The sequence below is a fragment of the Hyperolius riggenbachi genome, chromosome 2, assembly GCF_040937935.1.
Source record: "Hyperolius riggenbachi isolate aHypRig1 chromosome 2, aHypRig1.pri, whole genome shotgun sequence".
Classification (NCBI taxonomy): Eukaryota; Metazoa; Chordata; class Amphibia; order Anura; family Hyperoliidae; genus Hyperolius; species Hyperolius riggenbachi.
In genome coordinates this window covers 339,844,856-339,870,607 of record NC_090647.1, presented here as the reverse complement: position 1 = coordinate 339,870,607, position 25,752 = coordinate 339,844,856, and the positions used below count along the sequence as shown (strand labels likewise).

The 25,752-nt window shown below is 43.2% G+C and overlaps 1 protein-coding gene across 5 annotated transcripts in view; it reads left to right on the top strand.

Moving 5' to 3' along the window:
- KIF21B (kinesin family member 21B) overlaps nucleotides 1-25,752 on the top strand; it is a 101,078-nt gene that overhangs the window by 45,409 nt on the left and 29,917 nt on the right. For all 5 annotated transcript variants that reach the window (XM_068269451.1, XM_068269449.1, XM_068269450.1 and 2 more), the window contains exons 10-23: nucleotides 1,871-1,934; nucleotides 4,082-4,258; nucleotides 5,554-5,635; nucleotides 8,470-8,572; nucleotides 8,902-9,090; nucleotides 9,255-9,454; nucleotides 14,206-14,313; nucleotides 14,406-14,474; nucleotides 17,864-18,075; nucleotides 18,951-19,092; nucleotides 19,690-19,884; nucleotides 21,561-21,662; nucleotides 21,741-21,870; nucleotides 22,754-22,814. In XM_068269451.1, coding sequence (XP_068125552.1) covers nucleotides 1,871-1,934; nucleotides 4,082-4,258; nucleotides 5,554-5,635; nucleotides 8,470-8,572; nucleotides 8,902-9,090; nucleotides 9,255-9,454; nucleotides 14,206-14,313; nucleotides 14,406-14,474; nucleotides 17,864-18,075; nucleotides 18,951-19,092; nucleotides 19,690-19,884; nucleotides 21,561-21,662; nucleotides 21,741-21,870; nucleotides 22,754-22,814 — 1,834 coding nt within the window. The remainder of the gene's footprint in view (nucleotides 1-1,870; nucleotides 1,935-4,081; nucleotides 4,259-5,553; nucleotides 5,636-8,469; nucleotides 8,573-8,901; nucleotides 9,091-9,254; nucleotides 9,455-14,205; nucleotides 14,314-14,405; nucleotides 14,475-17,863; nucleotides 18,076-18,950; nucleotides 19,093-19,689; nucleotides 19,885-21,560; nucleotides 21,663-21,740; nucleotides 21,871-22,753; nucleotides 22,815-25,752) is intronic.

Genomic DNA, 25,752 nt, shown 5'->3' with positions numbered 1-25,752 from the left:
CTGGCTACCTGGGGGTACCTATTTTGGGGGAACTGCTGTCAGATTACCTGCATTTTTGTGGAATCGCTGTTATGTATTTTAGGGAACAGCTGCCAGATTATGTGTATGTTAGGGGAATGGCTGCTGCCAGATTACGTGTATTTTGGAGAACTGCTGCCAGATTGTGTATGTTTGGGGGACCACTACTGCCAGATTATATGTCTTTTGGGTGTTACGTGTATTTTGGGTGATCCGCTGCCAGGTTTCGCGTATTTTGGGGAACTGCTTCCAAATTACGTGTATGTTGGTGGAACTGCTGCTGCCACATTGTCTATTTTGGGGGAACCACTTCCATATTATCTGTATTTTGGAGGAACTTTTACCAGATTATGTGTCTTTTTGGTGAAATGCTATCAGATTACATCAATTTTTGGGGGATACACTACGGCAGAGCTCAAACTTCCTTGGCAGACCTTTTACATCACTGCTAAGGTCATGTATATTTGGCCCCACCCATGACCACGCCCACGGTGTGCTTGACCACGCCCATTTTTTGGCGCGCCGCGCAGAGGTTCTCCAGGTGAGTCCACTCACTTCTTTTCCCAGGACTAGACCCCTGCCCTCAGCCCTCTCCAAATATCTGCATGACTTTGATAATAGATTTTCCTTTAAAAACCTATACATTTTAGACAATGCTCCCAAGGTCTCCTTCATTCCTGCATTGTTTTTTTTTTTTTTGTTTTTTTTTTCTTATTCAGGCTCAGTCTCGCCACCGGGCTTTTTCCTGATTAATTTAAGGCATTCGCCTTAGATTCAGGAGTCACTTGCATCATTGCCTGAGAGAAGACAGATTTTTCAACTTGATTTATTCTTCAATTTATATAATAACTTTAATGAATCTATACAATTTTTTAACTCCTTCCACCTCCTACTAAATCTTTCATAGCCCACTTAAAAAAGGAGTCAGAGCCTTTCATACCACAAACATACCATACCATACATACCGTACCAAACATACCATAACAGGCTATGCCGAGAGTCTACATCCCCACCAAGTATAATTTACATTAACCTTACCATTATTTTAAATATTTTCCCAAGGGAGAGCATTCCGCATATTACCCCATATTTCTCTGAAAAGACCCTCAGCAGTTGATCGGGCCACCGTGGGGGCATTGGTGACTCCGTCATATACGGATTCCATTTCTCTGAACCAGTCACCAATATGGGGGTTCCCCCCACCCTTCCAGTGTTTTACAATTATTTTTTTCAAATAAATAGAGCCAATCTCCTTTAGGAAATTGCTTTCCCTATTTTCTTTCGAGTCTGTTATGCTAAATATTACATTAATTATGGAAATATTAAAACACCTATCTGCCACCTTTTTACCAAATTTAATAAATTGTTCCCACAAGGTACAGATCGATGGACAGAGCCGCCACATATGCAGCTCCGCTCCCCCTAACCGCCCGCATCTCCAACATGGAACATCCGACAGTGGTCCGAACTTTCCCGCTCGTTTAGGTGTCAAATACCATCTTGTTATGATTCTATATTGCATCCATTGGACATCAGGGTCAGGGATATTCCACACTGCCGACCATATTTTAGGCCATTGTTCAGACAAAGACATTTTCATAATATGCTCCCATTTTTTACAGTATGAGGGAAGTTCACATTGATCATTGGATTGTAAAAAATCATACAACGAGGACAATATTTTAGGGGGTCTCTTATTCAGAAACAAAAGTTTTTCATTCCTGCATTGTTTTTAATATGTTTTAGTTATACTAGAATAACTTTCTTTCCAAAGAGCTTGGTAAAAATGTCTTATAGTAAGATGCCCCAAGGAATATACATTAATAATTCCCCTTTTGTGTCCTTATATTAGGTGACAGTGATGAGGAGATACAAGCTCTAATACAGAACTACATACATGAGATAGAAGAACTGAGGTAAGTATGCATTTTACATTATGGTGTTAGCGTAAACCAGCAGTTTTTCAACAATCATCGGTATGGCAACACTGAAATGTTTAAGAATCATCTGTTCCCAGGTTTGGAATAGTTTAGACCCACAATGAAGCCTACTGTCTTAACTGAAAAATATTTTTACCATTGTATTAGGTACACAGCTAAACCTAGGAAGTACCTAATTCTGTTCTCTTTAAGCAAACTCAGTTTGGACAGGGCCTGAATTATTAAAGCATTTTTGTCAGTGAGACTATCATAGGTAATCCAGAGCTGGATTTATTTCAATAATTCTTGCTTTTATGTTGTAAAACAGTGTTTCTCAACATTTTATTGGTATGTACCCCTTTTAAAACCCTGTACTCACCAAGTACCCCCTAGCATGGTAAACATTATCACACGTACCCCTTGACAAATATATATTTAATCGTAGTACATTATAATTGGCTCTAAACCATTTCTAAGCATTTACTATTGCTTTTAATTAGCTAAAATACTAATTTGGTGCTGTTTAAAACAGATTTATCATTTTCTAAAACTCTAAATTTGTTATTTTTGGTTAAGTATAATCAAGCCCGAGTACCCCCTAGAACCCTCAGAAGTACCCCCTGGGGTACGCGTACCACACGTTGAGAATCTATGTTGTAAAATATTACAGTCTTAACTTAAGTGATATTGTACCATAGCGGTCATTAAATGGTTAGCTTTGTAGATGTTACTTGCAATTGCAGTCACATAGCCACTCATTCCCATATTTTCCAATAACCCTCACTATGACTCCTCCACTTCCTATTGAAATACCCTGTAGCCCCATTTAGCTAAACATACCCATAGCCCTTGCCAGAGGATCCTGTGGCCATATTCATATGGCATAGGTATTGCCAATAACTCCTTGCAGGGAGTTATTGACAATACAGTGGTTACTAAAAACTGAGGAAAAAGTTCAGCTTGTATTATTCAGAAACTATTTATTACCAAAAAAGAAGGCCCTACGATACCTTAATAATAAAGTCAATTATTGGTTTTGGAATTTTTATTTTACAAGAAAGTGTTTGTGTTTTTTTTTTTCCTTCGAGAGAATAAGTAAAGTGTACCAGATATACTTCATTAAAGGGCATTTATGCCATAAGTCACCACCACAGAGTTGACTCCATGTGGATGGGAATACATTTTCCTCCATTTTGGGCAGGGGGGAGAGGGGAACACAGAGGTGAGGATGAGTCCCTTGTCCTAACATTAGACAGTGGTGCTTTACAAATGGAGGTAAGACAAGATTTGTTATTTGCTGCTCCCTTTGTAAGGTACTACATGTGTGAGCTGATATTCAAAAAACACACCTGATTCAATATTACAAAACACACATTTGCCCTATAGGAGAGGACTAAAAACTAAAACTTAGCTTTTATTAATAGTTATTCTAAAAAGGATCTATTTTGCTAATATTTGAGGTAGAATGTGATAAATGGGTGGGAGGTAAGTATCACGGTCATAAAAGACCACCCTCCACTTCCCCACTAATAATTTAACTCTACACAAAACTCGACATGTTTCATTTCCTCAATTGGAAATTTCGTCAGGAGTGATAAGTGCCCAGTGCTAGAGTGCCATAGTGCTAAAATACAATTACATTATATACATCACATAACTAGTATAAAATCCGCAAACCTGCAGCCTAGTGGTTCAACGCATAAAAATTTACGCGTTGAACAACTAACGCGTAAAAATGTATGTGTTAATGTTCTTGCACCAGCGGGAATGCGTAAAAATGTACGCAATGCGGCCTGCCGACCCCGATGTCGGAAAAAACTAAACTAGCTGACGGAAGGGGACCAGAGCAGCAGTGAGTGACTACGAGGGCACAGGATGGCTGCATGAGGCTGGTAGAAGCTCCAGGTATGTGAAACTAATTTTTTTTCCCTGATAACTCCTTTAAGCAGGGACCCCAGCATCAGGTCTGCACAGTAAGATGCAACCCAAAGCAATCATAAAATATGGTTTTGCACAACAGGAATGTGTGGGCCTTTCCAAAGAGGTTTGTCCTTACAGTGGTACTTGCGAATGACTGTAGGTATTAAATTCTAACACACATTTAGTACATGTCTTTGATAACCATTTGGACCTTTTATCTCCAGGACACGTTTAGTGGAGAGTGAAGCAATGAATGAATCTTTGCGCAGAAGTCTATCGAGGGCAAATGCACGCTGTGTGAATGGTGGACCTTCTACCCCCACTCCATCGCTGGAAGTCCAAGTCAATGAAGTTGTTCGAAGAGCAAAGGAAGAGGTGCAGATTCTTAGGAAGAAAGCAAGGTAAAAAAAGATAGGGCTTAAAGAGAACCCGAGGTGTGTTTAAAGAATGTTATCTGCATACAGAGGCTGGATCTGCCTGTACAGCCCAGCCTCTGTTGCTATCCCAAACCCTCCTAAGGTCCCCCTGCACTCTGCAATCCCTCATAAATCACAGCAGTGCTGTGAGGCGGTGTTTACATCTGTAGTGTCAGTCTCAGCTGCTCCCCCGCCTCCTGCATAGCTCCGGTCCCTGCCCCCATCCCTTCCCTCCAATCAGCAGGGAGGGAAGGGATGCAGGCAGGGACTGGAGTTCTGCAGGAGGCAGGGAGAGCAGCAGACTGACACTATAGAGATAAACAAAGCCAGCTCTGACAAGCTGTTTGTCAGCAGCGTGGCTGTGATTTATGAGGGATTGCAGAGTGCAGGGGGAGTTTAGGGGGGTTTGGGATAGCAACAGATGCTGGGCTGTATAGGCAGATCCAGCCTCTGTATGCAGATAATATTCTTCAAACCCACCTCGGGTTCTCTTTAAGTCAACCCAAGCCTGCAAATTACACTTTTAATGAATTATATATATACCGTATATACCCGCATATAAGCCGACCCCCCAACTTTTACCCCGAAAAACCCCTGGAAAAATGATTGACTCGCGTATAAGTGTATACGAATATGAGGATACAAGCGATGGCAAAGCCATCACTGCTTAGCAGCAATAGCCATATAGCGGTTGATGGCACACATGGAGGCATAAATAAGCATGGAAAACGGCTATACCTGCCACTCTACTCCGATTGTGGCAGCACTCCTACATAGGGTATGTACTGTAACAATCCAACCGCACATCTCTGCACATGGTGGGGAGACCACAAAGCCATCATTGCTCAGCAGCAACAGCCATATAGTGGTGGACAGTACACTCGGTGGGGAAGGGGGGGGGGGGTGCATACTCTACACATGACTAGCATATAAACCGACCCCCCCCCCCACACACACACACACTTTTGGGACACTTTTTTAGTCCCACAAATTCAGCATATATGCAGGTGTATACGGTGTGTGTGTGTGTGTATATATATATATATATATATAAATGCTATATTTAAAGCAGAACTCCAGACATCAGTTAAAATATGTTTTGTGGGGGACATACTGTATAGAATTACCTGTATTTGTGTACAGATTTCTGTGTGCAGTTTTGTCATAACACCAGCAGTCATGTTGCTCTGCACTGTTGTCTTAAATTATTTTAAGAGTTGAGGGTGTTTTTAAATGAATTTTCAGTAAAGTTCTGTTTGGTTGCTCCTTGTTTACCACAGCCCAGACACAAATAATTATAAGAAGAGGGAAAAACACCACTTTGAAAACAATGAAGAAACTGATGGCAATGAAGGTGAAGAAGTGAGTAGTTCAGAAAAAGTCTGTTATTTCAGATGCTGATATTTAATGCCATATTTTAAGGAAAAATAACTAAACTAGTTGCAGTTAATCTGGAATAATAATAGTAATGGTAACAGAAAGTTTTGAACTAAGACCATACCAATTACAGGACCCCAATCCTGGTACTGTTTGATCTCGATAACAGCGGCACAGGTCGTGTTGGGCAATTAACGCCCTTCATCAGGCCTCTGTATGCATAAAATTCTATTCGGCCCAGTCAGCAATAAGAGCCAGACTTTCACGTCAATGGATTAAGATAAGCATCCGAACCAACCGGATGCAATTACACTATACCACAGGCCGGAATTCAGCAAATGGCTCAGCAGCTAGAAGGGGAGTGCCAGAAATAATTATAGCTCATAAGGTCAAGCCAGATCATTGAATTTGTCAGTCTCATGAAAGTCTATTTTGATATGCTTCATTGCCATTCATGAAGATTAATTTTATGGATGAAAGTTCCATGAAAAAATCCCTTTTTGTCTTTTTTGTATGAAAAAAAGTTGTATCAAGTTTTTGTACCACAAGATTGTGCCGTGTTGTGATACTGCCATTGAAAATTATTCGATAGTGGGTGTGGTGTAGCACCCTATTAAGGACTGTGTGATTTTTGCCCTTCCCGTTGAAAAGAACTTTCCCAAGTACACATTAACTGATCTTGATGGCAGAACTTAAATCCTATTGACATCAGAAGGGAAATAATGAAGTGTACGTATATGTACGCGACTGGTGAGCTGGGTGCAGGACGAGCCCTGCTGCTGCTCAAATCCCCAGCTGCATAAAATACTATTCTCCCTCTGAGTCGTCGCAACCCAGAGGGAGATGTAATTCAGGTTCCGGCGAACCCCAAATTACCCTTAGGTGCCCCTAGCAGTATAACATTACTGCTACAGCTGAGAATAAAAGATGTAAATACAGAATCCACTTAGACAAGACAAATAACATTTATATCGCGCTTTTCTCCTGGCGGACTCAAAGTGCCAGAGCAGCAGCCACTAGGGCACACTCTATAGGCAGTAGCAGGAAATTTGCCTAAGGTCTCCTACTGAATAGGTGCTGGCTTACTGAACAGGCAGAGCCAAGATTCGAACCCTGGTCTCCTGTGTCAGAGGCAGAGCCCTTAACGGGAGTCTGAAGCGATAATAAAACTCGCTTTTTCCCTTATATTCAGCGGGGGCATGTTTGTCCCTGCTAAAATGCCGCTATCCCACGGCAGAACGGGGGTCCTTTACCCCCCAAATCCCCTCCGTGCTGTGCGGGGAGCGCTTTCTGCTTGAGGCAGGGCTAGCGGCCACAGTCTTCCTTCACTGAGAGGGGCGGGGGGAGGCGGAGATCCGCCGCTGATAGACGCGCATGGGGCAGAGCTACAGCCATTAGTTCTGCCTCCATGAGCAGCAAAATCTACGACCAACTTGGTCGTGGATTTTGCGGGGGGGGGGGGGGGGGGATTTGGGGGGTAAAGGACCCTCGTTCTGCCGTGGGATAGCGGCGTTTTGAATATAAGGGAAAAAGCGAGTTTTATTCTCGCTTCAGAATCTCTTGAACCATTACACCATCCAGCTAAGGTTCTTTAAAGTGAACCAGAGATAAAGCACCCTCATGTATTTTACCATATATATCATTGGGAACATTAGAGAAAACACCTACTCTGGCCTCTGTTTCATTTTTAACTCTTCAGCTTGCTTCTAATCAGCCATGATAAAATCCCCCAACTAAGCATTCAGTCTGGCTTTGCTCATGAATTTTTATAGCCGAGTCTGTGTTCTCTGGTGTCTTTTCAAGCCCCAGCCTGCCCCCTTGTGGCTCTGCTCAGGAATCATTATAGCTGAGTCATTATAGCAAAGCCAGACTGAATGCTCAGTCTGGGATTTTATCAGGGCTGATTAGAAGCAAGCTGAACAGTTAAAAATGAAACAGACAGCAGGGTAAGTGTTTTCTCTAATGTTCCCACTGATATATATGGTAAAGAATATGAGGATGCTTCGTCTCTGGTTCACTTTAAGCAGAGCATAAATGGAGGAGAGAGATGTCTTAGGCCTCGTTCACATCTGCTGCGCTGAGAAACACATGAAAGCGCATGGTAAAGAAACCCATGCGCTTGTGCGCTCTTTGGTGCGCGTTTCTGTGTGTTGCGCTGCACTTCTTTAAAGCAAGTTTTGCTTATTGTAGCAGTAGCAGTTGTCAATAAAACTTTGTTTTTATATGTAAATGTATTTTTTTTCCCAATTAGGGGCAAAAAACCCATGCGCTTCTATGCGCTAAAAAAGCGCACCCATTCACTTGCATTGATGTGCGCTTTACAGCTCAGCGCACAGAAATGCATGCAACCCTACGTTTTTGTAACGCTGCTCAGTGCAGCGCATAGATGTGAACCAGCTACATTTAGTTACATGAGAAAATCAATACCTTGCTGAACGCACAGGGCAGTGCGCTGTGAAAAGCGCACAGAAACGTCCCTGATGTGATGGAGGCCTTAATTATATCCAGTCAGTCATGCTATCATAAAAATGGATCTACAATTTTGAACCTATGGATACATTTTATTTCCTTCATCAGCCTATCCCTCTCTGATGTGAAGTCACCCATAAGTACAAGAACTTGAAGATCAATACAAGTAAAGTCCTTGGCTGACAAAATGTGCTGCCACAGGAAGATCTGTTCAGTTGTTAGTAGTGAATTTATGCATGTTCTTTTGCTGCAGTGTAGTATCTTTATATACTGTACTAGTCAAGTGGAATTCCAGCACCTGTTAGATTTCCTAGAAAAGGTATGTTATTTATATTTTCTCCATTATTTAGGAGGATGAACAGGAAGAAAGTGAGTGTGAGGAGGAAGAGGAGGAGGAGACTGAGGAAAGCGGAGACAGTGATGCTGGCTCTGACTCTGAGCCTGAGGACAAAGGTGAGGAAGATTATACCAATTTAAATAATATCATAAGAAGTGTTGCTATTTGAATTCGGGACATCGTGGTTTGGAACCTGAACACACACATTCAGCACCATTGCAGCAGGGAACAGCAGGACAGGGTGTGTTTCATTGAACTTTGATACTTCCTCCTTCTTCCAGATTGGAAGGAGGAAGTATCTAAGTTGAATTACTTGCATCCTGTCCCTCTGGTGCATGAATTGTGCTGAATGTGGTTGTTCAGGTTCCAAACCACAATGTCCTAAATTTGAGAAACACCACTAATCATAAGGCCACTAAACCAACTCTGAAATGTAATCTCCCAGGAAATATTGGAGGGGATTTGGCAGACCTAACCTGTGAGATCGAGATTAAACAACGACTTATAGAGGAGCTGGAACAGAGTCAACGCCGACTGCAGACTCTTAAACTTCAGTATGAGGAGAAGCTTCAGCAGCTGCAGAGCCGAATACGTGACACACAGCTGGAGAGGGATCGGGTGTTACGAGAGCTCAGTATGGGATATCTTCAAATATTCTGCCTGTTTCCACACCTTTTTCCTGTTTCATGTTACCTTGTTATACAGCAGGCTCTCTTCATCACTGTCATTTCACAATGTCTCTACATATTGTCATATTTGCTGTATGCCCAGTACATATCAAAGCCATTGACTCCGCAGGCACTATGGAGTGTTACACAGAGGAGAAAGCTAATAAAATCCGTGCCGATTATGAGAAGCGCTTGCGGGAGATGAATAGAGACCTGCAGAAGCTGCAGCTAGCTCAGAGGGAGCATGCGCGACTCCTCAAGAACCAGTCCCGCTATGAGAGAGAGTTACGTAAGCTGCAAGGAGAACTGAACGAAATGAAGAAGGCCAAGGTGAGACACCAACAGAGGGGTACAGAAATGATAGCAGCTTGGTTATTTATCGGTTTCTCCTGTACCTGTCTTTTGAAGCACCATTCCAGGCACAAATGTTTTCCTGTGTAGTCACTTATGAACTTATTTAAGTCTAATAAGAAAATACTTGTTGATGAACCCAAACATCAGCCACATCCTGTACAACAGACTTATCTATGTTAAAGGTTGCAATCATTGTCTTCCCCATTGCAGTATAAACAGTGGGGATGATGCAATACCAGCAGTACGCCTTAATGTAAAGTCTAAGGAAACTGTAAAAATCACTGAACAGGGCGATTTTCAAAGTGTTTTTTTTTTTTTGCCAAAACCTGTTCACTTCCAGGTCAAAGTGTTCTTCCTGTTTTGCCACAAAAAAATACTAAACCACTAAATGCAAACACTCCAAAATCGCTAGTCATAAATAGAAATTGCTAGGCACATGCCGGGAATCGCTACTGCAAATCGCTAAAAAAAAGCGCTAAGCGTTTGCAATTCCACTTAGTGATTTTTGGTGTGAACTAGCCCTATATCTGCAGTGGTGCTACCCCTGCATTTTATAGCAGTCTGTGTCTCTAGCAGTGTTACCCTGCAATTACAGCTGACTCAGTAAACCCAGTGCTTACGGTCATAGTTACATAGTTATTTGGGTTGAAAAAAAGACATACGTCCATCGAGTTCAACCAGAAAAAAAAGTACAACGCCAGCCTACAACTTTACATATCCCTGTTGATCCAGAGGAAGGTGAAAAACCCTTACAAGGCATGGTCCAATTTGTCCCAACTGGGAAAAAAATTCCTTCATGACTCCAGATGGCAATCAGATAAAATCCCTGGATCAACACCACTGGGCAATACCTAGTAATTGCAGCCATGGATGTCTTTCAACGCAAGGAAATCATCTAAGCCCCCCTTGAATTTGCCATAACTACTTCCTGTAGCAATGCATTCCACATTTTAATCACTCTTACTGTAAATAACCCTTTGCTAAATAAATGGCTAAAACGTTTTTCCTCCATGCACAGATCATGCTCCCTAGTTCAAGTCATGTGATTAACATTTCAGTCCAGAATGTTTAGTTGCATAAATCTTAATTCATGTAGAAAAGCTAACATCTGAGCACTCTGATTCAGTGGCATACCTAGGGTATTTGGCACCCGGTGCTGATTATCCATTCTCTCCCCCCCCCCCCCCCCCCCGTAATTGGGACTACGTTGCGCGAAAAATGTGTGTGGTCATAGACCAAAAAGTGGGTGTGGTCACGGGTGGAGACAAGTTTAGCAATGGTGGGACATTAGATTAGGACAGTGGTGGCGAAAAGTCACTTATCTATTGCAAAGTGCCAACAGCAATTTAAACTAAATACAAACATTTTAACTTATACATGAACATTATGGAAAATCCTAGTTGAAAATAAACTGTGAAGATAAACAATTTCATCCATCCTACTTCTGAAAAATGTATTTTATTTTTTTTAGATTTTTTTAAAAAGCTAAAAAAAAGTAGGTTTAATGCTATTGTCTCATATGATGATGATGATGATTCAGCTTTTCCCATAGTCTCGCAGTTAGCAATCATGAGGCCCCCAACAAGACAAATTCAGCAATCTTGAGGCCCCCAACAAATCATGAGGCCCCCAACAAGTCAAATTCAGCAATCATGAGGCCACCAACAAGACAAATTCAGCAATCTTGAGGCCCCCAGCAAGACAAATTCAGCAATCTTGAGGCCCCCAACAAATCATGAGGCCCCCAACAAGACAAATTCAGCAATCATGAGGCCCCCAGCAAGACAAATTCTGCAATCTTGAGGCCCCCAACAAATGATGAGGCCCCCAACAAGACAAATTCAGCAATCATGAGGCCCCCAGCAAGACAAATTCAGCAATCTTGAGGCCCCCAACAAATCACGAGGCCCCCAACAAGACAAATTCAGCAATCATAAGGCCACCAACAAGACAAATCCAGGAACCATGAGTCCCCCAACAAGACACATTCAGCAGTCATGAGGCACATAAATAGACAGCATTTCACAGAAATGGGCAGAATGCCCCCTTAATATGGTAGACACCTCTCACCTGGCTTCTGAATTCTCCTCTACTGGCTGCTGTGCCTGGCTGGCAATACTATTTTTGTCTGGGTTGGGGATGATGTGTGGGCTGAAAGGCCTGGCAGTGATGCTGTGGCCTGACTGGCGGTGATGCTGTGGCTGTGCTTGGCTGGTTGAAGTAAATGCTGGCCTGACTGGTGGTGATGCTGTGGCCTTTTTGCCAGTGATTCTGGGGTGGTTGGCTGGTGGTTATGTTGGGCTGGCTGGCCTAGATAGTTTAGGTAGTAAAAGGTGCCCCCTAGTTTAGGTAGTGCCAGGAGCCCCCCAGTTTAGGTAGTGACAGGAGCCCCCCAGTTTAGGTAGTTACAGGAGCCCCCCAGATAAATTAGTGACAGCGACCCCCCAGGTTAGATAGTGACAGGGACCCCCAGGTTAGATAGTAAGAGCGACCCCCAGGTTAGATAGTGACAGGGACCCCCCAGATTAGATAGTGACAGGGACCCCCCAGGTTAGATAGTGACAGGGACCCCCCAGGTTAGATAGCGACAGTGACCCCAGCTTAGATAGTGACAGGGACCCCCCAGGTTAGATAGTGACAGGGACCCCCCAGGTTAGATAGTGACTGGGACCCCCAGCTTAGATAGTGACAGCGACCCCCAGCTTAGATAGTGACAGCGACCCCCAGCTTAGATAGTGACAGCGACCCCCAGCTTAGATAGGGACAGCGACCCCCCAGGTTAGATAGTGACAGGGACCCCCCAGGTTAGATAGTGACAGCGACCCCCAGGTTAGATAGTGACAGCGACCCCCAGGTTAGATAGTGACAGGGACCACCCAGGTTAGATAGTGACAGGGACCCCCCAGGTTAGATAGTGACACGGACGCCCCAGGTTAGATAGTGACAGGGACCCCCAGCTTAGATAGTGACAGCGACCCCCAGCTTAGATAGTGACAGCGACCCCCAGCTTAGTTAGTGAGAGGGAGCACCAGCTTAGATAGTGACAGCGACCTCCAGCTTAGATAGTGAAAGGGACCCCCCAGGTTAGATAGTGACAGGGACCCCCCAGGTTAGATATTGACAGCGACCCCCAGGTTAGATAGTGACAGAACCCCCCAGATTAGATAGTGACAGGGACCCCCCAGGTTAGATAGTGACAGGGACCCCCCAGGTTAGATAGTGACAGCGACACCCAGCTTAGATAGTGACAGCGACCCCCAGCTTAGATAGTGACAGTGACCCCCCAGCTTAGTTAATGAGAGGGAGCACCAGCTTAGATAGTGACAGCGACCCCCAGCTTAGATAGTGACATGGACCCCCCAGGTTAGATAGTGACAGGGACCCCCCAGGTTAGATATTGACAGCGACCCCCAGGTTAGATAGTGACAGGGACCCCCCAGATTAGATAGTGACAGGGACCCCCCAGGTTAGATAGTGACAGCGACACCCAGCTTAGATAGTGACAGCGACCCCCAGCTTAGATAGTGACAGTGACCCCCCAGCTTAGATAGCGACAGGTGCCCTTCACTCACCAGCAGCCCAGCTTCAGACCTCAGTATCAGCCGACGACCAGTTAGAGCGGGTGCACCGACTTCGGTGAACACCACGCTGTATTTGCGGAAGTGATGTCACTTCCGCATATCAGTGCGGTGTCCGCTAGGTCCTAGTGGTCGCCGGCCGGTCGGAGGTCTGAAGCTGGGCTGCTCCTGCCTGACAGCGGGGACGGCCACGCGGGGGTGTGTGTGTGTGTGTGACAGCGGGGACCGCCGCGGGGGGGGGGTTTGGGGTGACAGCGGGGACGTCAGAGGGGGGGGGCAAATCCCCTATTTGCACAACGTGCAGCTGCAACACAGGACTCCGGGTGTCACCCCCCACCATGAAGACACCCGGTGCGGGCCGCCCCTGCCGCTTGACGGTAGGTACGCCACTGCTCTGATTATTTAGCTGTTAAGTCCAATCTACACGATACGATTAAATCCGACATGTCCGATCGGGATTCGATTCGATGCAATTCGATTTGCCATTGTTTTGCAATTGCAAATCGAACTGAATCGAATCAATCCCCGATCGGATATGTCGGATTTAATCGAATCGTACAAAGAATCTTATCGTGTAGATTGGGCTTAATGCCCATTACCGGAACAATTCGTTGGATGATTGATTGTTTCCATTCAGTGGCATAATTGATCGGAAACAATTGGTCCTGCCCACTAACAAGCGAAAAACCACTGACCATTTTGATCAGATTGATGCGGTCGATCCTTTTTTGGGATTGATCCATCGTTCCCATCAATCTGATCGAATTGGTTAGCAGGTTTTGTCCATTAGTGGAAACGGCTGCTTGTTTCCGATTAATTATACCGCTGATTGGAAACGATTGATCGTCCACCAGATTGTATCATTAATGGCCACCTTTAGATCATATTTTTAGATCAGTGCCTAGAGAAACCTGCTTAGGCTTCAGAATTTGTCTCTGTTTTTTTTCTGTTTTCTGTGATTTGTGATTTCCATGTAGTTTGAATGAATCGTTATGAATTTTCTCAATTACAAGAAAATGTATGCGTGCTCTACGCCAAGCTTAACCCTTTCAAGTCTAGCTGTGCAAATCTGGCTAAAATGGCTTATCATGAGACATGCTCATGCAGAAATGCATCTGAATTTCGTTATGAATTTTCCTTGTCTTTTAGGCAGTGCTTGTGAAACAGATGCGTGATGAGCAGCAGCGAAGAAAACTTGTGGAATCCAAGAGGAATCGAGAGATTGCACAGCTTAAGAAGGAGCAGCGCAGGCAAGAGGTGATATGAGGGGACAAACATAATGAGGAAAATTATCATTCAGTGGCAAAGTTCAATTTCTGTTTAACTTAAACCGTTAAAATTCTCCTCAGCTTCAGATCAGAGCGCTGGAGTCACAGAAAAGACAACAGGAAATGGTCTTAAGGCGTAAGACTCAGGAGGTATGTAGTTCTGTGCTGTCTCTATCTTAAAACACTTCTTCTGGACAAACAAATCTTAAAGTGTACCCGAGGCGACATGTGACATGATGAGATAAAAATGTGTATGTACAGTGCAAAACATATTAACCACTTGAGGACTAGAGGTTTATACCCCCCTAGTGACCAGGCCTTTTTTTACAATTCGGCACTTTAACTTTAAAGAGACTCTGAAGCGAGAATAAATCTCGCTTCAGAGCTCAAAGTTAGCAGGGGCACATGTGCCCCTGCTAAACCGCCGCTAACGCGCCGCACAAAGGGGGTCCCTTCACCCCCAAACCCACCCCAGCACGACTTGGTCGTGCATTTGGTCGCTCCTGGAGGCAGGGCTAACGGCCGCAGCCCTGCCTCCAGTCGCGTCTATCAGCGGCGCATCGCCGCCTCTCCCCCGCCCCTCTCAGTGAAGGAAGACTGAGAGGGGCGGGGGAGAGGCGGAGATACGCGCTGACAGACGCGCGTGGGGCAGGGCTGCGGCGGTTAGCCCTGCCCCAATGCGGAAGCGTTCCCCCGCATTACGGAGGGGATTTGGGGGGACAGGGACCCTCGTGCAGCCGCGGGATAGCGGCGTTTTAGCAGGGGCACAAATGCCCCTGCTATTTAGGAGGTCTGAAGCGAGATTTATTCACGCTTCAGACTCTCTTTAACACTTTAACGGTTTATTGCTCGGTCATACAACTTAGCATCCAAATAAATTATATCTCATTTTCTTCTCACAAATAGTGCTTTCTTTTGGTGGTATCTGATTGCTGCTGCTATAATTGTATTATTATTATAATTATTATTATTATTATTAATCAAAAAGTAGCAATTAAAAAATATTTTTTTTCACCTCTTCCCCTTTAATTTGGCTTTAGACTACATTACATACAGTACACTACACTAGTATACATACATAGGCATATGCCTATGGTAGGGATTAGATTATGAGCCCCTCCAAAGGGACAGTTAAATGACAAGGCAATAGTTTGTACAGCACTGTGCAAGAACGCAGTGCAGTTTTTTATTATAAATGTAAAGAACAGCCTGCCAGCTCTGATCACCGGCTGGTAGGCTGATCAATGTTCCCCGCTGTGTTTACAGACCGGAGCTCGCACTTGTGCAAACTCCAGTCAAATCTCGCTCCTTGTGAGATGACGTCATATGGCAGCGTGGAGGAACAACAGAGCCACTCTGCGGCTGCCAATCTGGGTTAGGCGGTCGCAGAGTGGTTAATAACCAAGTTGTACTTGTTTTTTTATTTTGCTGCCAGAAAGAGTTAATTTTCATGCATGGAAGTTACAGCTTCTGTCTTGTTGGCACCTTGTTGGGAATATAGTAAACATCACTGATAAGCAAATTACAGCCATAAATGTTTTCCTGGAATAATACAACTTCTGAAGGCAGAGCTATAAAAAAGGTCAATAGTTCATGTATTTTAACTCTGAGACACTTAATAGACTGCCATTGAGCAAAGACAATATAACATTCAATCTACTTTGTAAATGTTTAACCACTTTACCCCCCGCGGTACGGATTTCTCCGTCCCTTTTTCCACCCTTCTAAAACCAAGGGACAGAGAAATCCGTACCTCCCGCGCTACCGCCGCTTTCCATGCTCCCGCCACTCGTGCGCGCGCTCCCGCCGCTCGTGCACACCGCTGCCCGCTCGCCCGGAGATCAATGAACGGGAAAATCCATTCCCGTTTGTTGATCTAAGCCCCCGCAATGATCTGCTGCTTCTATGAGAAACAGCGCGATCATTGTGCTTTTCCCAGCCTCATAGTGCTTCCTGTAAGCGTCCTTCTGGACGCTTACAGGTCGCATGAACAAAGACTCACTGTGGCCATCTTGTGGCCAAATAGTAAAACTACACCCTAAAGCATTTTACATATACAAATACATTAGTTTTAGTAAAATTAACTCATTATCTCCCACACTCCCTAATTATTTTTTTTTTTTGTAATAAAAGAAAAAAAAATACATAAAAAAAAACACAAATAGTTACCTTAGGGACTGAACTTTTTAAATATTTATGTCAAGAGGGTATAACACTGTTACTTTATAAACTATGGGCTTGTAATTAGGGATGGATGCAAAACTGAAAAAATGCACCTTTATTTCCAAATAAAATATTGGCGCCAAACATTGTGATAGGGACATAATTTAAACGGTTTTATAACCGGGACAAATGGGAAAATACATTTCATGGGTTTTAATTACAGTAGCATGCATTATTTAAAAACTATAATGGCCGAAAACTGAAAAATAATGATTTTTGTTCCCACATTTTTTCCTATTTTCCCATTAAAACACATTTAGAATAAAATAATTCTTGGCATAATGTCCCACCTAATGAAAGCCTAATTGGTGGCGAAAAAAACAAGATATAGTTCATTTCATTGCGATAAGTAATAATAAAGTTATAGACGAATGAATGGAAGGAGCGCTGAAAGGTGAAAATTGCTCTGGTGTTTCAGGGGTAAATCCCCTCGGTGGGATATATTACTTTTAGGAGTAGGAGGATAAATAAAATAGTTTTCATGTCAGTTGATTTTCACCTCATGTAGGGCTGATTTTCTTTTGTTGGAAAGCAATTACATTTTGGACTAGCTGTATAAGGACTGGTTTACATGGGTGTGTGAAGGCATGGCAGTCAACTGCTTTTCTGCAAGCGTGCTGAAATGATGACTTCCGGTGGTTTTCACCCCTGCAGAGAGATACGGAGATGTGTCAGTAAGCGACCATGGAAGCAGCATTTTACTTGACTGGAAAAATCAGAATCCGTAACGCAGCATTCATGCAAACAACAGTAAACTATGGTGGAAGCATTGGCCATTCAATAGAATGGGCAGCATTTTAACGGCAAGCGCCATAGTTGGAGGAAAACAACCCGCAATTGCCCTTGGGAACCAGCCCTTAAAATGTGCCCAACTCTTACTTGTGTTATAACAGAACATAGTAAGGTTTGCTGAAAGGTTAGTAAATTTGCAGTATCTGTAGTGACTACATGTAAGTACATTTATAAATGTAGATTGTCATGGGATTATTAAACATACGGTTTTGCTGTGACTGCTCCACATTACTGCTGTAGTAAAAAACTCAATTTACTAACCTTTCAGCAATCCTCACTATGACCTGTTATGTCGCAGGTAAATATTGCAAACTTCTGTCCTGTAATAGCAGAAGCCATTTAAAAAAATCTGATCCAGGCTGTCTAAATCACTTATGTTCTACAATATCTTTTGTCCTTCATAAACCAACCACCATGTGTAGCTAAACATAGCAATGAATGTCCTCTACTCACATCCCCATTACGGCTGAATTCAACATTATGGCTTATTTTTTACAATGGTATGAATAATAATCCTTTTTTAGGTATCTGCTCTTCGTCGTCTCTCTAGACCGGGCCAGGACCGCTCCTCCAGTCGCATGTTTTCCCTTCAAGACTCTGGTGCTGAACTGTCCACAAGTACTACATCCTCTGAGCCAGACAGCTCCATGCGTTCTGTTTCCAGTATTGTACGTCAATGGAACCGCAAAACCGTGGTGGAGGCAGTACCTGCAACAAATGGAAGTCGGCCTGTGAGGTGAGCTATCATACTGTAGTTCTCTAGGTTGGAAAAGCAGCACAACCCGTGTTACATGGGTAATGCAAGTGCTACTACAGTAACCCGCATTATGCTCCTGTTATTCATGTACAGCGCATTGCACTGATTATATGAAAGCTACTCTGTTGGCATATGCACCAGTAAAATTGCTGTGCTTTATCTCTGCATGACAGTATTACTGGATTTTATTGCATCAAGCCCACTGTGTTATTTCACATAATTACCTCTTTTATATTTATCAAATGTATTATTTTTTACAAGAATTTAGTATCACATGCCTCAGCTCAGAGTCTGAGGAATAGGGCTTCATATTAATGTTGCTGAGCAAACACTTACTGGCGTTTTACGGGCATGTGACAAAGGCATAGCTGACCCAGAGACAGAATCCCACCATAGCTCCCCATGCCTGCACAGTTCGCTTTGCTGCTACTGTGCCTGCGCAGGTCGTGAGCTCTCTGCTCTGAGCACACACGCTGTACTTCCTTGCAGACGCTGGGAGTGCGGACAAAGCGGCAGAGAGCTCCTGAACTGTGCAGACGTAGTAACAGCAAAGTGAACTGCGCAGGGGGCTATGGTGGGATTCTGTTTCCGGGTCAGCTATACTGCCCAAGCGCTAGTTTGGGACCCCGAATGGACACTTAGAAGGGAAATTTGAAACACTGTGGGACAGAACAAGGACGCATTTGACACTCATCTTCTGCTATGTCCTTTAAGTAAAAATACAATAATTTGCTATTGTTTTAGGTTAGGGGATTTTAGCTGCTTTTACATTGCTTTTACATTGTAAATGAGTAGTAACCTTCTGGTTAGTTACCACTAAAATATCCTGATATTCTTTCTCTTGGATCTGCCAGGAGGAAGGTTGGACGCCCAGGACTCCCACTTAGTAAGACTGCTCGTGTGAAGTGGCAGACGCTAGAGAAGAGAGTCCATGAAGTTGTTCTGCAAAGACTGACAATACTCAACCTTGAAAATGATATGGAAAGGCTCTTACGAGTAAGTATAGGAAAATACACACTTACACTGGAAATTTAAGCGATGGAGGCACCACGGAAGTTTGGTGTCATTTTGCCTATGGACGGGGAATTTGGGCACCCAAAAAATAGCGGGTGCCGGGACCTTCCGCTTTGCAAACTGCAGCTACAAATAGTGTGCGCTTGTGCCTGCCATTTGTAGCTGCAGTTTGCATAACGTGTGGCCCAGCATCTGTTATATTTCCCCCTATAGCAGAAAATGCAGCGCCCAATATTTTTAGTTCTTACGCGGCACATACAGTAAATTGCAGGGGAAGGGAGGTTACGGTTATGAGTCAGCTGGAGGGTCTTTTAAGGTTAGGCTTTAATGTTTTGTTTTTTTAAGGTTAGGCATGGCTGGGAAGGTGGGGGGGCGGGGGGGTCAGTTAGGGATAGTATTTGTTGGGTTGATGTCGGGGAATTATACTATGTGATGTACAGGATGCTGTTGTAGTGTGCTGCTGACAGTGTATAGATAAATGCTGGAACTTTCTAACCTCACAGTCCATAAATAGAACTATGGCACTTCTGATGAATTCTCTGTTTCCCTTAACCTCCCTCTTTATACTATGTTTTCTAGAAACGTGAGGAGCTTTCACTCCTACAAGAGGCTTTGCTGAGTCGAACTGCTTTTCCCCCAGAGGTGGGTAATGGAGAGGACCGAGCACAGCAGGATGTAGCAGAAGAGCTGGAAGCCTTAGCAGCAAACATAGATTATATTAATGACAGTATTCGGGAATGCCAGGCCACTATTGTACAGATGGAGGAAACCAAGGTACCATTCATCATTTCTGCAGCTCATGTTATGACGCTCTTCTCTATTTTCCACTTCACTGTCTAGATCCTCCCTTTTACTCAATGTTGAGTCACACGTAGTACTCACATTTTGTTATCTCTTAAGATCCTGTATTTCTGTATTCCATTAGAATTTGATTGAAGCAATTGCAAAATAACCAATCAGAAGGAGAACTGCAATAGTTGTCACAAGTTACCACAACAGTTTTCCAAAACTGCATCTGATTTTCTAAATTACTAAAATATAAATGTAAACAACAGAAAAAGGCAAGCAGTGCTCAACATTTGTCTGTTTTCCTGCAGTCTGAATAGCAAGATGAAGAAAGCCAAACAAAAGTAGTCCCTCACACAGAGCACATTTTGAACTCTTTCAGTCACTGTTAAGGTGACCATACACCTGTTGATCTGCCACAAGATCGACCATCAGATGGATCCCTCACTGATCGAATTTTATCATAGAGCGATCTATTGCCTACCTTCACACTGAAGACATATTTCCAATTGATTTTAGCATGAGATTGGACAGAAATCGATTGAAACAATTTTAAAAAATTTGAGATCAGCAAGAGTGAGTCCCTCTTTATGAGCAGATCTTTGAGCCCTGGAAGTTTTATGATACTGGTGCTCAATAGATACTGTAGAGCAATACACCTCATAAAAATATAAAGCATTTTATTAACTTCTCGACTGCCACCAACATTTTTAGACGTTTTGGAATTTTTGCCTCCATATGCTGCGGATGTCTAAAGACATCTTCCAGCCAAACTTCACAAATACCTGCCACAAACATCTGTGTCTACTGTGTCTGGCCTACAAATCTGTCCACAAAACCTGCCCAACCTACATTTCCAATCTTACCCAGAGGTACACACCTAGCCGCTCACTCCGCTGCTCCAATGAATTTCGCCTAAGCGCCCCCCGCATCACCCAGTCCCATGCACGCCTCCAGGACTTCTCAAGAGCTGCTCCAACACTATGGAACTCCCTACCTCCCCCCATTAGGGTTTCCTCCTCCTTCAACATCTTCAAGAAGGCCGTTAAAACTCACCTTTTTACTCTGGCCTACCCCCCTCACTAGTGCTCTAAACCCGCAGCCCTCTCCCTCTATATTGTAAGCCTTCGGGCAGGGTCCTCCTCCTTATGTCTTCTACCTGATCAAGCACCTCCATTACCATACACCCATCCTGTGGATCTGAGTGAACTCGACTTGCCTAATCTCTATGCTCCCATCCAGTGACTGACTAAGCATTACCTTGTACTCATACTGTGCTTCATGATCTGGTTTGCAGGAATTCATGTATTGTCTTATTGCCCTGTCACCCCTAAATATTGTCTGTAACCTTAACTAATGTACAGTGCTGCGTAATATGTTGGCGCTTTATAAATACAATAAATAAATAATAGGCATCGTCGAAGGTTTGCTTCCATATGTCGCAGGCATCTATAGGCGTATCTTCGGAAGTAGTTTTTGTAAAGTTACGCCTTTAGACATCCGTGACATATGAAGGTAAACATTCAGAAACTCCTGAAGAGTGAAGACCAGTACGCCAAAATACAGTAGCTCTAAAAAAAAACTGTGGCAGTCTGAGGGTAAATAGAGATCTGAACACTAAACATATACCTAATATATATGTATTGCATTTGTTTGCTGCTTAGGAGGATTTGGACTCAACAGACACTTCAGTTGTCATCAGCTCTTGTTCTTTAACGGAAGCACGTCACCTGCTCGACAACTTCTTGCGTGCCTCTATAGACAAGGTAATACAAACAGGCATGTCATGCAGTGTCCTTTCTCAATGTGATTCAGGCATGCTAGTTTACTCTCTATTTTTGTAGGGCCTACAAGTAGCCCAGAAGGAAGCTCAGATCCGAATTCTGGAGGCTCGGCTCAGGCAGAGTGATATGGCTGGATTTACACAAAGTCAAATGCTGCTGGAGAGATCAGAGTGCCAGTCCATGCAGAATGGTGAGACACCTATAAAATTCAGGAAAATGAATGATGACAATGAATGATGTCACTTGAGAGCAAGGAAACCTGCTTCACATACTGATATAGTGTTTATGCTCTGGAATCCTAGAAATGTGTTCATCTAAAAATGACGCCAGAGATAGCTGTACTTACTTTAAGTGACTACAGCATAGGAAAAAGTTAATTTACAGGGCATTTTACCTATTGTATGCATTTATCTTAAAATGTACCATTGTTATTCAATAGTGGTCCTAGTAAACCTGAGACAGGGATTAAAAAAAAATGATACATACCTGGGGTTTTCTCCAGCCCTCTCCAGGCTAATTGCTCCCTCGTCGCCCTCCTCTACTGTCTGGACCATACGCAATTTGGCCCCGAAAGTACTCCGGTTTGGGGCTTCTGTGCATGCGTGGCCCGTCTGCACGTACGCCCGTGTGGCCGGCAGCGTTGCCTGCTCAGTATGACTATGCAGGCGCAGAACGCTCCCAGCAACAAGAGCACAACGGGGGAACGTGCATGGCCGGACTACTCCTGTGCCAACTGGCCTGACTAAAGGACTTTCTGAGCCAAATTGCGGACAATCCAGACAGCAGAGGAGGACAGAGACGGTGTGATCAGCCTGGAGGGGGCTGAAGTAAACCCCAGGTATGTATAATTGTTTTTAATTTTTTCCTTCTCAGGTACACTTTAAGCTGATGATACAACTTCTTGTATGTTGTGAGTGTTCGTGATCATTATTATGATGCCAAAGGCACTGACACAAGCTCTTGCCTGATTAGAGTGCTGAAACACCATTATAGGAATTCATATGATTAGCAAAGCTAACATCACATAAGCCACATAAGCCAGATTGTATTGAATTAACTCTTATGCTTTACAGAGAATGGATACGCCAGCACTGATGAGGAAGTGTCAGAAATCAGCCAGATGTCTGATGCAAGGTAGGATTGCTATTTAACAGGCTTTACTACAACTGACGAATCTGGAATTATGAGATATACTAATTCAATGCTTTTATTTCACACAAAATTATTTATTTATTATTTATAATCACAAAACAATGACTTGGAAATAATGAAACTGATGCCCGACATTTAATGTAAATGTAGGTTATCAAATCATTCCCATTTAAATGTTCCTTATTAAAACAGACCTATTAAGTTGAAAGCATGCATACCATCCGAAGTTTGTATATACTTCTAGTGACTTAAAGGCACTTGTCTTTCAGTTTTCGGCTTGCGTTTTTCTGCATACTTTTTCTGCACACTAAGTGTTTCTATGCAGGAAAACGCGTGCGTTATTTCACAGCAGCTGATGTAACTGATAGAGAAAACTGACAAAATGTGTTTCATACAGAATGTCAGTTTTCTTTTCTGCGCATGAAAAAACATATTAAAGGGAACCATAGATGAACATGAAAAAGATTTTTTACATACCTGGGGCTTCCTTCAGGCCCATACGGTCTGATCGATCCCACGCCGCCATCCTCCGCTGCCCGCAGCTATGAGAACCAGGACCCCGCTCTGCCGTCAGTCGGAGCCAGTCTAAGCGTAAGGGAAGTGCGCTGTTTGCGTATCTCTGCAGCAGCCGCTGGAGAGATACGTAGAGGGCGCACTTCTACTGCGTAGACTGGCTCCGATGACGTCAGTGACGGGACCCGGTTCTCGTAGATGCAGGCAGCGGAGGACGGCGGCGTGGGATCAATCAGAGCGTATGGGGCTGGAGGAAGCCCCAGGTATGTATAAAATCTTTTTCATGTCCCCATCTCTGGTTCCCTTTAAGTGTGAACTAGCCCATTGATTAATGATACAATAAAAATACAATAACATTTGTAAAGCGCTTTTCTCCCATAGGACTCAAAGCGCATAGTTGTGTCTCAGATTTATACAGGGTTGAACATGAGTTCACAGTTTTTCTGTGCAGAAAATGCACACGAAAACAGTCAAGTGTGTTTCCTGCCAAAATGTTCCTCTACTTTGCCTGAAAAGCCATCCCAGACGCCAAACTTCATGCAGGTTGGTGATGGTCAGGGCGCGGAGCTGGCTCCTGCTTACTGGCTGTTCATTTGTGGCCTTCCAATCCGCAGGATAATTCAAGAGTTAATAAAACATCGGGTGGGGGTTACTTTTTTTTCTGGGGGTTTTGAATACAAACCTAAAAAATGACAAAAGGATGCAATCTTTTTTTGAATGTTTCCGGGGTATTTTATTAACCTTGCTTCTGGCACGAAGAAATGCTCTAAGTGCAGCCTCACTGCAAGCATCACGGAGTATAGATCACTAAAGTGATGGTCATTACTATCACAGTGATCTCCAAAGCTGACCTCATGGTATTCATGCACAACTGCCCTGGGATCACCCTGCTGTGCAATTTACATAATTAATCCGCATTTAGGACTATATCCCTTGTACAGGGTATTGTTACATACCACAGCATTTTTTTTTAAAGAGAATTTTTTTATTGATTTTGTAATAATTTTACACATTAACAAACATTAACAACACAAAACAACAAGAACAATACGGTGTTCTAAAGCAACCATATAACAGTACTTTTCTTATGTTATGCAGTCAGATAAAAAGGCACACCGGTAAAAATATGTATTATATCACAGAATAGAAGTTATGCATTATTCCATTCCAAAGGTAACCTGCTGAGATATACAGTGTGTTATTTAGCATGAAATAGTAAGTTCATCAATGAAGATCCTGTACCATAATGGATATGTCAAGATGAGGGATTACTGTATCAAACGCATCAACCCAGATGCTGCATACGTTATCAAATTTTGAGAATTGGGATCTGGACTGGTAAGTGAGTTTAAATAGTGGTAACGTGTTGTTTACCATTTCTGTGGGTAATATACTTTGCCTCCATTTAGAAGTAAGAGATTTCCTGGCATAGTATAATAATAACTTATATCACCCAAGATTCCCAACATGCAAGTCTGGAATGACATAGCAACAGGAAGTTTGAGTTTATTTGATAGAAAATGTATAACCGACTTCCAGAACTCTTGTACCTGGGGGCAGTGCAAAAAATTGGCATTGGATGCTTTACATTTAAAACAAAAATATGTGGCATCCCTTCCCATTTTTGCCAACCTGGCTGGGGATAAATAAGCCTGATAAAGCCACTTGAGCTGGATTACTTTATCCATTGAGGCTATGACGGTTTTATGGTATGTATCATGGAATTCTAACCACTCTGAGTCAGTGATATCCACCTCCCCATCCTTCCACTTGGTCTTATAGCTATTGGCATTATGGTTCAGTTTTGCAAATAGTAAGAATTCATAGTAATTAGATATTTGTTTAGTAGTATCTTTCTGTAGTAGTAAAGATTCTAGAGGCATTGGGGCCAAGATAACTCCATGTAAGCCAAGTTGGATTTTAAGGGCATGTCTGATTTGAAAGTATCTGAAAAGGGAATGTGGTGGAAGCTGATATTCTTGCCACAGAGTAGCAAAGTCTTTAAAGGAGCCTTCATAATATAGTTGATTGACATATTTAATGCCTGCTCTACACCAAAAATGAATATCTGGTAATTTTTGTAACTCGAGCAGTTGGTCATTATGCCAGAGAGACATGCTAGAAGAAATGGTTTTGGGGGAGGAGTCACATAGCCTTTGGGCCGTCTTAAAGATCTTAATGGTATGTTGGATCAATGAGGTGCCCTCCTCCCCTGTTGGAACTTTAACTCTGTAAATGGCCGAACAAAGCGCTTCATAGGAGGAGGCAATATCTGCCTCAGTGTTCATATCTGAATTTTTTCCTTGTTGAGCTCAGCCAACTTTGTATGAGTACCAGCTGGGAGTCTGGGACGCCAGGTAGTAGGCCTGAAAATCAGGCAGTGCTAGGCCTCCAGAAGAAACTGGTA